Raw genomic sequence first — 15097 nt, 5'->3', positions numbered from 1 at the left:
GGGACTGGGTGCATGATGTGAAAGCCACAAAGAAGCAATAGAAAGTTAATAATAGTGGTAATAGTAATAAGAATAATAAAGGGGTTTCTCTTTTCAATTTTTTATTAGACATTTTCTTCATTTACATTTCAAATGCTATCCTGAAAGTCCCCTATACCCTCCCTCCGCCCTGCTCCCCTACCCACTCACTCCCACTTCTTGGCCCTGGCATTCCCCTGCACTGGGGCATATAAAGTTTGCAAGACTAAGGGGCCTCTCTTCCCAATGATGGCCGACTAGGCCATCTTCTGCTACATATGCAGCTAGAGACACGAGCTCTGGGGGTACTGGTTAGTTCATATTGTTGTTCCACCTATAGGGTTGCAGACCCCTTCAGCTCCTTGGGTACTTTCTCTAGCTTCTACATTGGTGGCCCTGTGTTCCATCCTATAGATGACTGTGAGTATCCACTTCTGTGTTTGCCAGGCACTGGCATAGCCTCACAAGAGACAGCTATATCAGGGTCCTTTCAGCAAAATCTTGCTGGCATGTGCAATAGTGTCTGCGTTTGGTGGCTGATTATGGGATGGATCCCCGGGTGGGGCCGTTTCTGGTTGGTCCATCCTTTCGTCTTAGCTCCAAATTTTGTCTCTGTAACTCCTTCCATGGGTATTTTGTTCCAAATCTTGGCCACCCACATTCAGACACATGACCTACAAGGTACACTTCATATTCATATTACAACAATGCTCTAAATGCATTTTAGATACAGTCATCTTCACAATGTCAGAATCATTTTAATTTATGTCACCATTCAACCTTATTGCTTCTATTTTATATTCCATTTTTTAAAAAAATATATTCCACTCAACCCAAAGGAGATTTATTTATCTATTTATTTAGGACTTCAACATGCCCATAAATGTCACCAAACACAAGAATAAGCCAGAAGAGAAATATACAAGGATCATAGCAGATTTCTTAAAGTAATTTATTCTGAAAATTAAGACAAAACCCTAGGCCATCTAGGCTTCTTTCTACGGCCTTGGTAGAGGCTCATGCAGGAGATGGGACCTAAAGCCTTAGCATCTCATCTCTCTCTATGTCATGGTACACTAGCTTCTGGGTGTGCATTTTAAGTATATTCATGTTATTTCAGTGCTTTGAATGAGGACAGCCTGCCCCATAAGCTCCTTTACTTGAATACTTGGTCCCCAGTTAGTTGTGCAACTATTTAGGAAGGATTAGGAGGTGTGGCATTATTGGAAGAGGTGTGCTTCTGGAGTGGTCTTTAAGGTTTCTAAAGTCCATGCTATTTCTCTCCCCCTCCCCCTCCCCCATCTCCTCCCCCTCTCCTTCCCCCTCCCCCTCTCCCTCTCACCTCTCTGTCTCTCCCTCTCCCTTCCTCTCTCTCCATCCCTCATTCCCTCCGTCTCCCTGTCTTTCTCCACTTCACACTTGTGGAGAAGGGTATACGCTCTCAGCTACTGCGCCAGCTTCCTGCCATGCTCCCCTCCATGATGGTCAAGCCCCCCCCCCCCAAACTCTTCCTTCTATAAGTTGCCTCAGTGTGGCGTTTCTCCGCAGCAATAGTAAAGTTGCTAAGGCAGCTGTCACGTGAGCACACATGTGCAGGTGTACGCATACGAGCTGGACAGCATGATCTGGGATTCTTCATGATCTGGGATTCTTCATGATCTGGGATTCTTCAGATGCAGCCGTGTGAAAATGACCCCAGGAGCGAGGGGCCGTTTCACCTGCATTGAAAACAGGGAGACAGTAGGTGCTTCTGAGGTGACCGAGGTGAGGGACAGACAACAGGGGGCCTGGTTTCCAACCTTCAAGGTATGAAGAAAACCAGAGCAGACTAGGAGAGTATATAAACAAATGATGTGAGAAGGAGGGGCAGGGAAAACAAGGGCATCCAGGCTCGGTTCATAGATACTGCGGTACTAATAGCCTTTGTAGGATTGCACTAATAGCCGGTTTAAATGATGCTTCTGTCACTTGCAACTGGAAATGTCCTAACTGTATCTCCTCTGTAATGGCAGCACAGCCCCTCAGAGGCAAACCAGGATCTGATGTCCTCCACAGAGCCTCTTTCATCTTTTCTAGGGCATCCACATACCAGCTGCTGTCAAGCGATGAGTTGCACGGGCTGTTCACTGCACAAGTGCACATGGCTGGGAATGAGTGGGGGCCAATGTCCAGCCTGCCCTCTACTGTTGAGCCATCAATTCTGAAGCCAAGGCAGTCTCCCAGGGAGGGAAAAGGTGGTTGGTTCTCAGCATAGAAGCTACCCTCCTTTTATCCGACGACCATCTTTTTATTCCCATATCTACCTCTGAACAAACCCCCTTCTTTGGATCCTCAACACATCATTTGTCACATACAAACCATGCCCAGTCCAGTGCATGGCATGGGTCACCCAAGCAACCCCAGCAGCCTCTGGACAGAGCCTCTGTAGTACAGCTGCTCCATTAGCCTTGACGGAAGGATCATTGCCAACACAAAGCAGCATACACCTTGACCAGTCGCCATAACAACAAAGCAAATCGTCTTTGCAGGAGGAAGCCCAGTGTGGTGGCTCAACGCCTGTAACCCCAGCTTCAGGGCAAGGTGAAGAAGGAAGACTTCTGAGACTTCAAGGGCGCGGACTGGGGCATGGTGTGTTCAAGGGTATCTCGGGACCTGATGAGTTCCAAGCTAGCCTAGCTATAAAGTGAGACACCCGACACACACACACCGTGCCAAAAAAAAAAAAAAACCAAAAATAACAGCGAAAAGCTGTATAGCTGGTAGGTAGGTCTCTGGAAAATATTCCTCCTTGAAGAGAGGCAGGAAGGCTCACAATATCCATATTCACCCCTCCCTGAGCCAATCACAAGCCCCCCCCCCCAGGCCCAGCTGCATGTAATCTAGAGCATATTAGCCAGGCTAGACCACTGCCTCTCAACCTTCCTAATGTTCCGACCCTTCAGGGCAGTTCCTCATGCTGTGGTGACCCTCACAAACATTGTTATTCTTGTTGATGCTTCACAACTGTCATTTTGAGCTGTTGTGAATCATAATGTAAACACCTGTATTGTCTGATGGTCCTAGGAGACCCCTGTGAAAGGGGTTGTGGCCTGAAGGTTGAGAACCACTGGACTAGAGAGAGAGTTAAGCTATTGGGAGTTTGGGTCTCACTACCCATGTGAGGCAGCTTGTAACCATTTGTAATTTAAGCTCTGGAGAGTGGGAGTGGGTGGGTCTGATGTCTTTGGCCTCTGTGGGTACCTAGACACACATGCAAATACCCACACACAGACACATAATTAAAAGTCAAATAGATTTTTTTTTCAGTTCTGAAGCATATAAGAGGTTTAAAAGAAATGCTGGGGCCTGGTGAGATGGCTCAGTAGGTAAAGACACCTGCTGCCCAGGTGGATGGCATGAGTTCAATCCCTGATGTACTGGAAGGAGAAAATGAATTCCTTCAAGTTGTCTTTTGACCATCCATATGCATCATGGTACACACCTACTCCCCCCCCCACACACACACCACACATACACACACATACACACATGCATGCACACATTCATACATATGTACACACACCAAAACATATTTAAAAGGATTTTAAATGTTTTTCTAGGAGTGGGATTTCACTGGGCATCTCCCCTCGAGTTGCCCACTCCCCTGTAAGGAATCCCAGGATGTTCATTCATTTGCCATGCTGGAATGGATGCAATCTTTGGGCTGTTGGCTTCCTCTCTCTATGAGGTGATATATGTTCACATCTCCCCAGGAAAGTCACAAAACATCTGTCTCATCTTATTCCCTCCTGTTTGTTTTACCAGTCCAAATGGATCATTCTAAAATGCAGATTTATTTCTGTTCTTTCCCTGGGTTGATCCCTCTGCAACTCCCCGCTACCCTCGGAACGCAGCTCAGCCGAGGCCCACGTGGTCCTGTCTCATCTCTGTGTTCCTTAGCTCCTTCTCATGAGGAGCTGTGGGTCCACAAGGTTGCCCCACTCCCTTTGCTTACTGTGCCTCAGCTGTGAGCTCCCTCTGCTGTCCAGTCTCTTCAGGATTCTCCCTGGCAGCTCTCTGCTTGTGTTACTGCTCCTGTCTGTATGCACGGCCTGTGTTCTATGTGTCATCGATCATGATGCGACCAATTGTGAAGAGGCCCAACCCCCAAGTGTCTGGTTGCCTCCCAAAGGGAGGATGCATGTTCAGTGTCCTCTTCCCCTTGAGGACAGGATTGGCATGTGTCCAATGGACAAGTTATGACTGATCCCCGAGGGGCCTCGAGAGAGTGTGTAAGGAACCCCACAGAACTCTGAGAGGCCAATGGAACATCAGAGTAACGGAAAAGCTCTGAGCATCTCCTCCAGGATGGTCTTGCAGGGTAGGCAGAGCCCACTCTCTGCATGCAGCGGTCCTTCCTGAAGGTGTCTTTTCTGTGTCTTGAACCTGGCCTATGGGAGGTTAAGGAGAGGATCTGTATAAACGGAATGCAGGAGGTACTGAGGGCCTAGGGACAAGTGTTAGAGGGAGGGAGAATGTATACCAGGCCGCTCCAGGGAAGAATAGAGGTGTGTGTGTGTGTGTGTGTGTGTGTGGTCCCTCATGGCCATTGTGCATTGCCTACACTTGTCTCTCCTGACACACCTGAATAGCACTTTGTCCAGAACGTTCACCTTGCACTCTGGCTACACCAATGGCCTCCCCCTGCCCTCTACACAGTCTGATGGAAGCACCACAGCTCTAGAGATATGCTGGTCCCTTCTGCCCCTCCCTCCTCCCACAGGCTCTGAGCCCTATCTTCGGATGAGGAGAGACAGTGGAAGATGTTCTGAGGGTTGGCTCCTGACTGTGCTGTCCCTGTGCAGTTCCACTATCGTTAAGGGCTTGCATACACCACATGGCTCATCACCCATCCCCAGGGCCCTTTAGCTGTCTCTTCTTGCACTGTATCTTCCCACCCTCCTCCACATGTGTGAGGGTGTTGTGTGGATCCAGGGCCATACGCTCTCACAGAGCCTTCTGGACACACTGTGTGGATGGGAGCCATTCTCAACTTAGAGCACACTTGGGAGTCCCTAAAAGGAGACTTTGGAAAGCAACAATAACTGGTTCTGGACAGACTCATTCTGCCAGAATCTTAAATGGGTAGAACTAGTTTTTTTAAAATTAATCCATTATTCTATGGGCAGGGTTTCATGTATCCCAGACTGGCCTGGAACTTCTGTGTAGCTAAGGATGACCACACACTTCTGATTTTCCTGTGCTACCTTCCGGGCCTTGAAACTACAGCTGTGTCCCCCATGACAGGTTTATATGGTGCTGGGGACTGAACCTGGGATTCTGTGCATGCTAGGCAAGTGCTCTATCAACTGAGCACCTCCTTAACACCAACTTTTAACTTTATATTTTAAAGAGGTTATTTCTTTATAGCCAGGGTGGCCTCCAGCTTGCCTCTATCCTTCTGCCTCAGCCTCTCAAATGTGTTGAGATTACAGGGATGAGCCGCCACATCTGGCTTTTTGTATTTTTAACGAACATCAACCTATGTGCATCTTTCCACCGGAGCCACTGGTTTTCTTGGGTGCGGCAGGCAAGGCCTGGGGAATTCCCTACAGCTGGAGGTCTGCCAGCCCTTCTTCATTACCCAGCACCACCCAGCCTCTGTGCTACCCTTCTGCCACCTACAGGGGTCGCTGCGAGACAGCCCGCCTAGTTCGTAGAGTTTCTTTTTGATTCCCATAGGAAAAGCCAGAGCCACTTTGTATAAATTAGCGTCTTTATTTCCAACACCTGAGCGAGCGAGCCTCGAGGCTCGCCCGCTTGAGGAATAAACATACAAAGTTTTTGTTGCACTACACAGCATGCCTGGGAGATAAATATAGCCCAAGGGGCTCCTGCTCTGGCCAAGCAACTCTTATTTACACGAATAGATTACAAAAGTCTTATATAAAAAAATAAGTGGTCCTGAACCGCGGGAAGGGGGAGAGTGGGGTATGGTTACACCTGTTACACCTGAGACCTGAGTGGCCTCCGCAAGCTGTGGGGAAAAGTGGGTGCCAGGAGGGCTCCAGAAAGTGACAAACAAAAGGGATGTGGAGGGCAGGGCTTAGGTATGAGAGGCTCACCCCTGTGCTATGAGGAAAGGAAGAGAGCTTGGCCACTCAAGGATCAGCTCTGGCCCAGTGAGGTGCAGCCAGAGTGCAAGTGACCTTCGCTGTGAGCTGCATGAAAAAACAAACAACTGAAGGACTACAACAACAACAAAAGGACTATGTCCTTTCCTTGGGGCCGGTTCTGGGACAGACTTCTGCTCTTCCCTTCCCTCTGGAAGAACGGCTTCGAAAGGACAGTTGAGAGGAGTGTCATTTAAGCTTCATCTTTTGGGCGTGAAGAAACCAGGGACACCATCCCCAGGAGTGCCTACGGTGGTGCGCCCTCTGCTGCCGCAGTCGATCTCTCAAAGCACCTGGTAAATCGCATTGGGGTTTGAGCCTGCAGGACACTGAGGGGCGGCGTCGGGAGACGGGGTCTGGGTTCCCTGTTCTGTGTCGCTTGGGGATGCTCCCTCTGGCGGACCCGGAGGCGACTCTGGTGGTGCATCTGCCAAAAGCAGCGCAGGCGCAGCGGGGCTGTCTGTGGAGATGCGCTCCACTATGCTGGACAGGCAGTCGAGGCTCGACACAGCCGCACTCTTCCCTGACCTGGACTCTGTGAGGGGAAGGGAAGGTTAGTAATCCAAACTTGAGGCCCTTCTCAAGTCTCCTGCCCATAGGCACGGAGCTTTGTGGCAAAAGGGAAACTGAGGACTTGCTAGACTGGAAGGAGAAAGGAGAGGAAGGTGTGCATCATAGTTCTTTGTCCCCTACCCCAATGCTCCCCCCCCAGACCCGCCCCCCCAACCCACCATCCCAAGGTACGGGTATGTATGTGGTGGAGGCAGGAAGAGGATACTAAGCCTAGGGAGCGAGGAAAGTTTCAAGGGGGACACAGAAGGCCGATAAAGGCCTGCTAGCTGGGAACAGCTGAGAATACGCACCACGCGCCGCCTCACTGTAGTAGGTGGTGTCGTAGCCATTCTGCCGCCTGGGGCCGCTTGGGGGGCCGCTGTAATCCATCTGCGAATAGCAAGGATAACAGAGTTAGGTCTACAGGGCCCGAGTGGGTCTCAAGCAACACTCCTTGTCATCACCCCTCCCTCACTCCCTTAGTCTCAGCTGCTGGTTCCAGGACTGGGTCAGCCCCAGGTCATAGGAGCCAGCCACACACTGGAAGCTGTCACATGCGGGGCCAAACTGAGAGTGGACAGTCACTCAGGAACAATAATCTGCATTAGGGTAATAATGAGAAGGAAAAGCATATCCCAGGGTCTGCGCAGCAGTGTTCTAATACCATCCCCAATCGGCAGAATCATAGATGCCCTGGGTCTCCAAAGCGACTCCAGTGTCAGATGCCAGGAGCATCTGGGTATAAGGGACACCCCCACCCCAAGGGCCTCGAAAACCTGTTGCAAATACCCCAGGCGCCGCCTCCACTGCTCATCCTCCTGGGTCCCCCGCCTTACCATGCCATCAGAGCAGTTGGAGCGCGGGCTGGACGCGTCTGAGTCGCCACTGTAGTGCTCGCTGCCACGGCCTGGGGGCAGCGGGCCAGGTGCGTAGAAGGCAGCGGCGCCAGGGGGCGCGGCGTCCTGGTCGCGCAGCAGAGCCTGCAGACCTTCGATGTAGCGGATGGCGTTGCGCAGGATCTCCACCTTAGGTAGCCGCTGGTTCGGGTTGCTGGACGTGCAGCGCTTGAGCGTCTCGAAGGCCTCGTTCACTTTGCTCAGGCGGCGGCGCTCGCGCATGGTGGCGGCCTTGCGGCGATCAGCGTTGGTGGTCTTGCGCTTGCACGCCTTGCAGGCCCACAGCAAGCAGCGACCCGCCTGGTGGTGCCCGCTGGGCGCGCGCACATGCTCATCCTCACGAGCGCCTGGGCCTGGGTGCACCGCAGTGGGGAAGTGTGCGTGCTCCTCCGGTTTCAGGAGGGCTCCCACGTGCACCAGGCGCGGGTCCAGGTCCTCAAAAAAGCGCAGGTCTGGTGAGTCGAAACACGGATCATCATAGAAGTCGTCTGCTGTCTCAAAGGAGCAGAGAGAGCCGTCGGGGCCTGTCAAGTCTATGTCCCGGAGTGGCGGCGATAGAAGCTCCATATCCCAGGTCCTGGGTCCAGCCTCAACCCAAGCCGTGAGAGTCGTCTTAACTTTCTGCCACTCCGGAACTCCAACAGTACAATGACAAAGGTTCTGTGGGTTGGAATGCACACAGGCTGTCCTCTACCCTTCCTCCCTGTCCTGTCCTGTCAGAGGTGTGGTGAAGAAAGCAGTCGTGTCCTGGGGCGTCCTGGCCCCTAGCTTCGCGCCAGGCGCCCTGGGCTATTTATCCAGGGTAGCCTAAAAGCCCGGGAGCTGGAAAGGGAGGCTGGGGGCGGGGGCGCCTCAAGCCAATAGGAGTGTAGTAGGGAGGAGCTTGGGGTCCCCAGGGTAGCCACTGGGGCCAGGGAGTGCCCCCTCCCGCGACTCTGTGCTGGGGCAGCTGCCTAGCTAGGGAGGAGGGCAGAGAGACTGGCAGCCATACGCGGTAGCACTTGGCTATCTGGTGCAGCCTGCCCAAGCCTCTCCAGTTTCTACTCCTCCAGCCTCTGGGTGCTGACCTCAGTACTCACTTCGGAGCTGACCTCGGACTCCACTCTGGTGACTTGTGGGGAGACCAGGCAAAGCATAGGAGTTAGAAATCAGATTGCAGGAGGTTTGGAGAGAGACTCAAGGCTACGGGACAACAAAAGCTCTAGAGAAGAGTGGAGAAATGATGACACACCCAGAGAAGTTGAGCCAAGGACAAAGTGGGCAAGAGACAGTGAGACTCAGAAGGTCTAGGTGGGCAAGCCTGGGACAAATGAATCAGTGGCAGTGCTATTTGGTCATTCTCCATCTGGGAATGGCTCAGAGAATAGCTGTTCTTCCACGGGAAGTTTAGAAACCCAGAGCTGTCCTTGCATGCGTAGTGGGGATCATCATTAAAACTTCAAGCCATTCTGCTCAAACTCCGGGTGGACAGCCCAAGGAAACGAGGGAGGGAGAGAGAGGGAGGCTCCCTCCAACTTACTTTCTGTGAGTGTCTAGAGACCCATGGGGGTCTAGGTTGATCTGTTTCTACCGAGAAGAAGAAAACCTGTTTGCTACAGGTTTGTGCCATCTTGCTCTGAGTGAACCCTGGGAAATGCCTTTCTTAAGGATCGTGATGGCCAGGACCTGGCCTGACGACCTCACCTAGTTGGTAGAGTCAGCATAACTTTGTTGAGATGACCTCTTCCCATTTCTGTATCCACTTCATATCCAGGAACAATGACAATGTCCGGGGGTAACTGTGGTGATGGTTGAGAATCCAACTCAGGGATGGATGTGGAAATGTCAGTGGAGGTGGGAGACTACGCCAGCAGGAGGCTTGCTTCTGTTTCCAGCACCTGCCCGCCCGCTTGCATAGCATAACCAGCAACCTTCTCTGGCTTTGCCTGCAGCACTGAGCTCTGGCAGAGGGCTCTGGGGGCTCTGGCTCTGTTCTTCTGGAGACTTCAGCTGGGTCTCTTCCAGCAGGCTAACTGGGGAGGTAAGATCAAAAGGAAGGAGCCACCTCATGGGATCTCTGGCTCTCCTACACATCCCAACACACCCCAACCCTGGGATGCTCATGCTTTTGGGGGGCTCTGGCTAGAAGCCTTCCTTGGCTATGGACTACTGCCATGTCTTCTCTCCTGGATGCCAGAAATCTAAGCAAGGGTGATGTAGGTGTCTTTCCCACTAACTTCTGGAAGCCATCTTAACTGTTCCTTTTTACAAACTGGAAAGCCCTCTCTATCCATCAGACTCATCCAGGAACCTCTTTTAGAGTCCAACGGTTTTTGTCTCTGATACTGGTGGTGCTGATAGACCCCGTCATGAAGTGCTTACACTTTATACCATGGGTTCACCCTTGTTTATTTATTCAGCATTCACCGTGGCTTTTCTATCACAGACCAGCTACTGGTCCAGGTATTGGGGACCCAGCAGTAAACACAACCAAGGCCCTATGCACATAGTTGAATTATAGGTAAGTCAACAAGCAAGGAACTTTGTGGTGTCAGGGATTTACAAACTCTACAAAATGAAATGAAATGAAATGAAATAAAATAAAATAAAACCAAACAAAGCAAAAAAATAATCTCTATTCCAGCAATCAGGGAAGGTTCCTCTGGGATGGTTGGGTTCATGTAGTGCCCTGGATGAAGGGAGACAGAGCTACTTCTAGCAGGTATTTAGAGTTAGAGAGAGGGGCAAACATGTGCAAAGGTCCTGGGGCAGGACTGTGCTTGACTGCTTTAATGCACAGCAAGTAGACTCAAACTCAGCTTGTGCCCCCAACTTGACTGAGAGCCACCATTCTTCTTAATGGCCCCATTCTAGTTTTTTTCTTCCAGTTCTCCTCCTCCTCCCCTTCTCCTCCTCTTCTTCTCCCTCCTCTTCCTCCTCTTCCTCCTCTTCCTGTAACAGTAAACAGGGACTCAGCCTCAGAGTTACCTTGCTGTTCTCAGCTTTAGTCCTCTTTCCTGAACTTGCCCTAGGATTGGCTGTTCAATCAGGTCTCAGCTTGGGACTTTACAGGTATGTGGAAGGTAAGGGCAGAAAGGTGATCCATTCGGAGGGCACTGCCACAGTCCAGATGGGTGCTCATGGCCACTCAGATGGTTGTTTAGCTTTGGGAGGCAAAGAGAATCTGGTGAGAAGTAGTTCAGTTGCAGGTATACTCTCAAGATGGAGCTGGGCGGGCTCGGAGAGGTGAGATGGCTCAACAGTTAAGGGCACCCTCTGCTCTTGCAGAGGACCTGGGTTTGATTCCCGGTGCCTGCATGGTTGTTCGCAACTGCCTGTAACCCCAGCTCTAGGGACCTGATGCCCTCTCTGACCTTTGTGGGTCACAAACTTACATGCGGGCAAAGCATGCATGTACATAAAGACTTTTAAATCTTTAAAAGTAGAGATGGGGCAAGCAAGATTTCTTTATGATTGGATGTGGACACAGGGACAAGAGGGACATTAAAGACCGCTTTTGGATGAAAGGGGCTGGGGCATAGTGGGTCTGCGAGTGTCAGATCAAAGATTCAGTTTGAGCAAAATTTGAAATTCACAATAAACATTCAGGTGGAAGTGTAAAGCCTGAGTGGGATTCATGTGGCCAGAGGTCCCAAGGGGAAGGCTGGGCATGATGAAGTCCTGCCTACTGTTCCTGTAAGACACCTCCTAGGTCTGCCATTTCTAAGGTCACCATCCAGACTATGCTAACTCCTGCCATTTGCTGACTTAGATGGCCCCACTAATTCTGTCTTTTCCCCTCTCTTGTGGGGCCAGGGGAACTGCAGAGTCACAGAGAGAAGGCCTGGAACAAGAGTCGGGTCAAAGTGTTTCCAAACCCTGAAATTCTCATCCTGAAACCGGCAGGAATAGGACTCCTCCCCACCCCTTGCCCTGGGCCTGGATGTCCCAGGGCATATAGATCCATACCCCCACCTATGCCCCGGCAGAGGAGGTCAGATAGCCAGACAGCCTTCTACTTTCTCCTTATAAGGTCATATCTCATCCAGCACCACCTGCCATTCATCTTTGTGCAAATGAGGCATAAGAGCACCAGCACCCCGGCCCAGGCCAGTGGTGTCCACTCACCCCATAGCCTCTACTCACCTCCAAATCTAAATACCCTTTAACTCAGTTAAAGGAGCTGTTCACTGACGCCTGCCTCCACAGAAGTCTGTCTCTTGCTGCTCTCACCCATCGCTTGAGGTCTCCATCACCTCCAGCTGTTCCTGCCTCGATTTCCCTTCTCAGGCCTCTGGTCTGATCATGCCTTAAGGGAGGAGGAGTCGGGGGGAGAGGGGAGAGGAATGGGGAGGACACTCTCTAGCACACTTGTCCCTCCTGGAACCCAGTCCCTGCACGGCAGCCTCAGGGAATGATGGAGGTCCTGGTGCTTCCCCTTGGGCCAGATGCAAACCTCGTGTCCTTCTGCAACTAGGTGGCCATTCAGGAACCCTACTCACCCTGTCTCCACAACATCACCTGGAGCCACTGTCCCCTCAGATAGCCCTGTTCTGGTTAGCCACCTTCCCTTCTTTCAGCCCTGCACAGCCTCCTTTAGAGCCATGGAGTCTCGTGCCTGCTGTCCCAAGCCTGCTGACCTCTCCCCTGGTCCTGCCCATGACTGGTAGCTTTTCAGGTCTCAGATCTCAACTCCAATGTCATTTTTGGGATGTCTCTGGCCATTTCCTCCCAGATAGCTGTCTCTCAGGCTTGGGGAATGTCACACAGCCTTTCCTCTAGAATGATCTTGTCTGTTATTCACCAAGGGACACGAAGACCAGCATACCATGGATAGGAATACATTGCTCGCCATGGCGTCTCTGGAAGCCACTGCAGCAGTGATCCCACGGCGGGCACAGTGGTTTAAGTGTCAAGTGAGTGAATGAACAGTCTTGGGTTCTTTTGATTTCTATCCTTATACTTGAATTTAGCAAAATGTGCTACAAGTCATTCTATTTCAGCAAACTTGGGCTCTATGTAGGTACTTACTCATACAAGCTCTCACACTGCCTCTGCCCAGGCAAAGCAGAGGCTAGTTTGCCTGGGACGTGCTCTCTCCCATTGGTCGGTAGCAACATTCCAACAGTATGCTGCCGATGGATGTGGGGTTCATCATAAGTGCTCTTTCATTTGACTTAAATCCACAGTGAGGGATGGATGTAATTGCCGTTAGTAATGATTTCAATGGAAGCTATTGCTTCCTCCTTTTTGGAACCTCATCTGAATATGCTCAGCACACAGTAGGCACACCACAAATATTCCTTGGCGGATGAATGAGCAAGTCTGTTTCATTATGCATTGCCCCATGTCTCCAAGGAAGCACTTCAAACCACTTGTGCAAATCTAGTTTCTCTCTTTCTCTCTCTCTCTCTCTCTCTCTCTCTCTCTCTCTCTCTCTCTCATCTCAAACCTGAGCAAACAAAGCAAAGCAAGCACACAAATAACAAAAACAGAAATAAATTTTATGCTGAGTCTAAGTGATTGTAACCTTGCTTTTTATTTTATGGTCACTAAAACTTCCCCCAGCCACCCCTTCTGGAGCGTGCCATTGGCTCTGGGCTGAGGCATTGTCCCCTCAATGCAGGGCCTCTTAGGCTGTAGGCCCACTGACCTGGAGAAGCACACAGCTCATCCTGGGGCTCAGGTCTCCTTGCTCCATAGGTGGCCCCTTTGATTTTCCCTCTGTCCTTTCCAGGCCTTGCATTTCAGCCCCCCTTGGCTAGTCTTCCAAGGTGCTATAAATGGAGAGCTGGCTTTTGGGCAGGAATGTTGGTCTGGCTAGGCCTCTGGGGTGTTGCACCATGGGGGAACAGCAGCCTTTATATATATATAGCCTCTGGAAACCGGATCCAACTAGCACCTGCCCCAAGCTTCAGGCACCTCTGCCCTACCCAGTCTGGACCTGTGGCCTCTTACTTTGCTACTGCAGGCTGCATGGCTGGCTTGGGTCTAGGGGGCTGAAGGACTGGAGGATGAAACCATGGGGAGGTCAGGTGGAACAGGACCAGCCCCAGGTTCAGTCTCTGGCCCTAGACTTTCCTTTCCCAACTCAAGTATCCTGTTCTGTTCTCTGCCAGTTTTGCTTCCCAGAAAGCCTGAAACTACCTGCCACCAAGTGTAGATCTGGCCAATTTAGGCTGACCTAGAGGAACTCCGGCTGGGCACAGACATGGTCCTGGTCCTGACCAGGGTCCCAGGGAGCCTTCACATGTCTCCCTCTGGGATTCCCCCAGGCTCTGGTATGTGCAGGACCTTGAGAGTCTGGCAGATGAATGAACTAGGTGGTGGGTGTTGTTAGCTTTGTGTCTAAGCCCCACCCCACAGTTACCTGGCAACAACCAGGTGTGCCTGACTCACTATAAAAGGGGCTGCTTGCCCCCTCCTCGCTCTCTTGCTCCTCTCTTGCTCTCTTGCTCTTTCTCTGTTTCCATTCCCCCCTCTCTCCCCATTCCTTTCCCCCTGCTCTCTCCACGTGGTCAAGGCCAGCCTCTACACCTCTACTTCTTTTCTCTCTCCCTCTCTCTTCCTTTCTCTGTCTCTACTGCCCTCTTGACGCCCCTCCCCATGCTCTAAATAAAATCTATTCTATACTATACCATCCTGTGGCTGGGCCCTCATGGGGAAGGGATGCCTCAGCATGGGCTTGCCACGGCACCCCCTGGCCCCATACCTGATTACACCTCCATAGAACATATCTGCCCTCTCTTCATCTTTTCATAAACACATCAGATGTCTGATATTCTCACACTGTAGGAGTACATGACCCTTCCAGTGGAGCAATCTATGGGTCATTTTTTCATTCAACAAACATGTATTCATGTGCTGGGAATACAGTGAGGAAAAGAATACTCTAGCCATGTGGAGCTGATATTCTGGGGGAGCAAGATGGACAACCAAAAATAAATACACCCATTCGTCAGTTTTATAGTGCACCACAGAGGTGGGATGTTTGGTAGAAGATACTAAAAGCAGCGCAAGTGGAGGGGGCAGGTGTGTGCTTGGGGAGTGTGTTACCTGGAGTGACATTTGGGACCAGCCCATGTGACCTCTGGGGAAGAATGTTTCAGTCAGGGAAAAGGCATAACGGCGCATCTTCTGTGGAAGGATGTCTCTTCCGGGAGTGACAAGGAGGCCATGCCTCACTGTCTGGTGCTATATGTGCTCGGTGAGGGTGTGCAGAGGGAGCGAGAGCTCAGCACAGGGTTGGATGGATGTTCTGTCACATTAACTGAAAGCTCTCATAGCAACCAGGACACTCTTTAAACTTAGTTCAGTTGGCCAGTTTCTTTTGCTCTCTATTTAACACGTTGACAAAAAGCTCCCTCCCTAACTGACATGCTCCTAACATGGACATTTTTTCTCAAGAGGGAAATTTCTAGCTATCAGGTTTCCCTTTAGTTATAAATTCACTGAGAGGGAAATTTCCGTTCTGCTCAGCTCAGTGAGGACCTGGGAAAG

The 15097-nt window shown here is 51.0% G+C and overlaps 1 protein-coding gene across 1 annotated transcript; it reads right to left on the bottom strand.

Moving 5' to 3' along the window:
• Positions 1-5759: 5759 nt before the first annotated feature.
• On the bottom strand, positions 5760-8384 carry Myod1 (myogenic differentiation 1). Its single transcript, XM_021168791.1, has 3 exons — positions 7559-8384; positions 7034-7112; positions 5760-6705 (listed from the first exon to the last, which is right to left on the bottom strand). The coding sequence occupies exons 1-3, from the start codon at positions 8183-8185 to the stop codon at positions 6455-6457; spliced, it is 957 nt and encodes a 318-aa protein (XP_021024450.1). The 5' UTR covers positions 8186-8384; the 3' UTR covers positions 5760-6454.
• Between the last annotated feature and the right edge of the window lie 6713 nt (positions 8385-15097).

Source organism: Mus caroli, chromosome 7, assembly GCF_900094665.2.
Source record: "Mus caroli chromosome 7, CAROLI_EIJ_v1.1, whole genome shotgun sequence".
In the NCBI taxonomy this organism is placed as follows: domain Eukaryota; kingdom Metazoa; phylum Chordata; class Mammalia; order Rodentia; family Muridae; genus Mus; species Mus caroli.
This window is presented reverse-complemented; position numbering and strand designations above follow the sequence as displayed.

Bases quoted from the DNA above. Each gene is read 5' to 3' on its own strand.
- Myod1 (XM_021168791.1), bottom strand. From the start codon at position 8,185: ATGGAGCTTCTATCGCCGCCACTCCGGGACATAGACTTGACAGGCCCC. The intron at 7,113-7,558 runs GTAAGGCGGGGG...TGCTATTCGCAG, and splicing joins CCAACTGCTCTGATGGCATG to ATGGATTACAGCGGCCCCCC. The intron at 6,706-7,033 runs GTGCGTATTCTC...TTCCCCTCACAG, and splicing joins CTACAGTGAGGCGGCGCGTG to AGTCCAGGTCAGGGAAGAGT.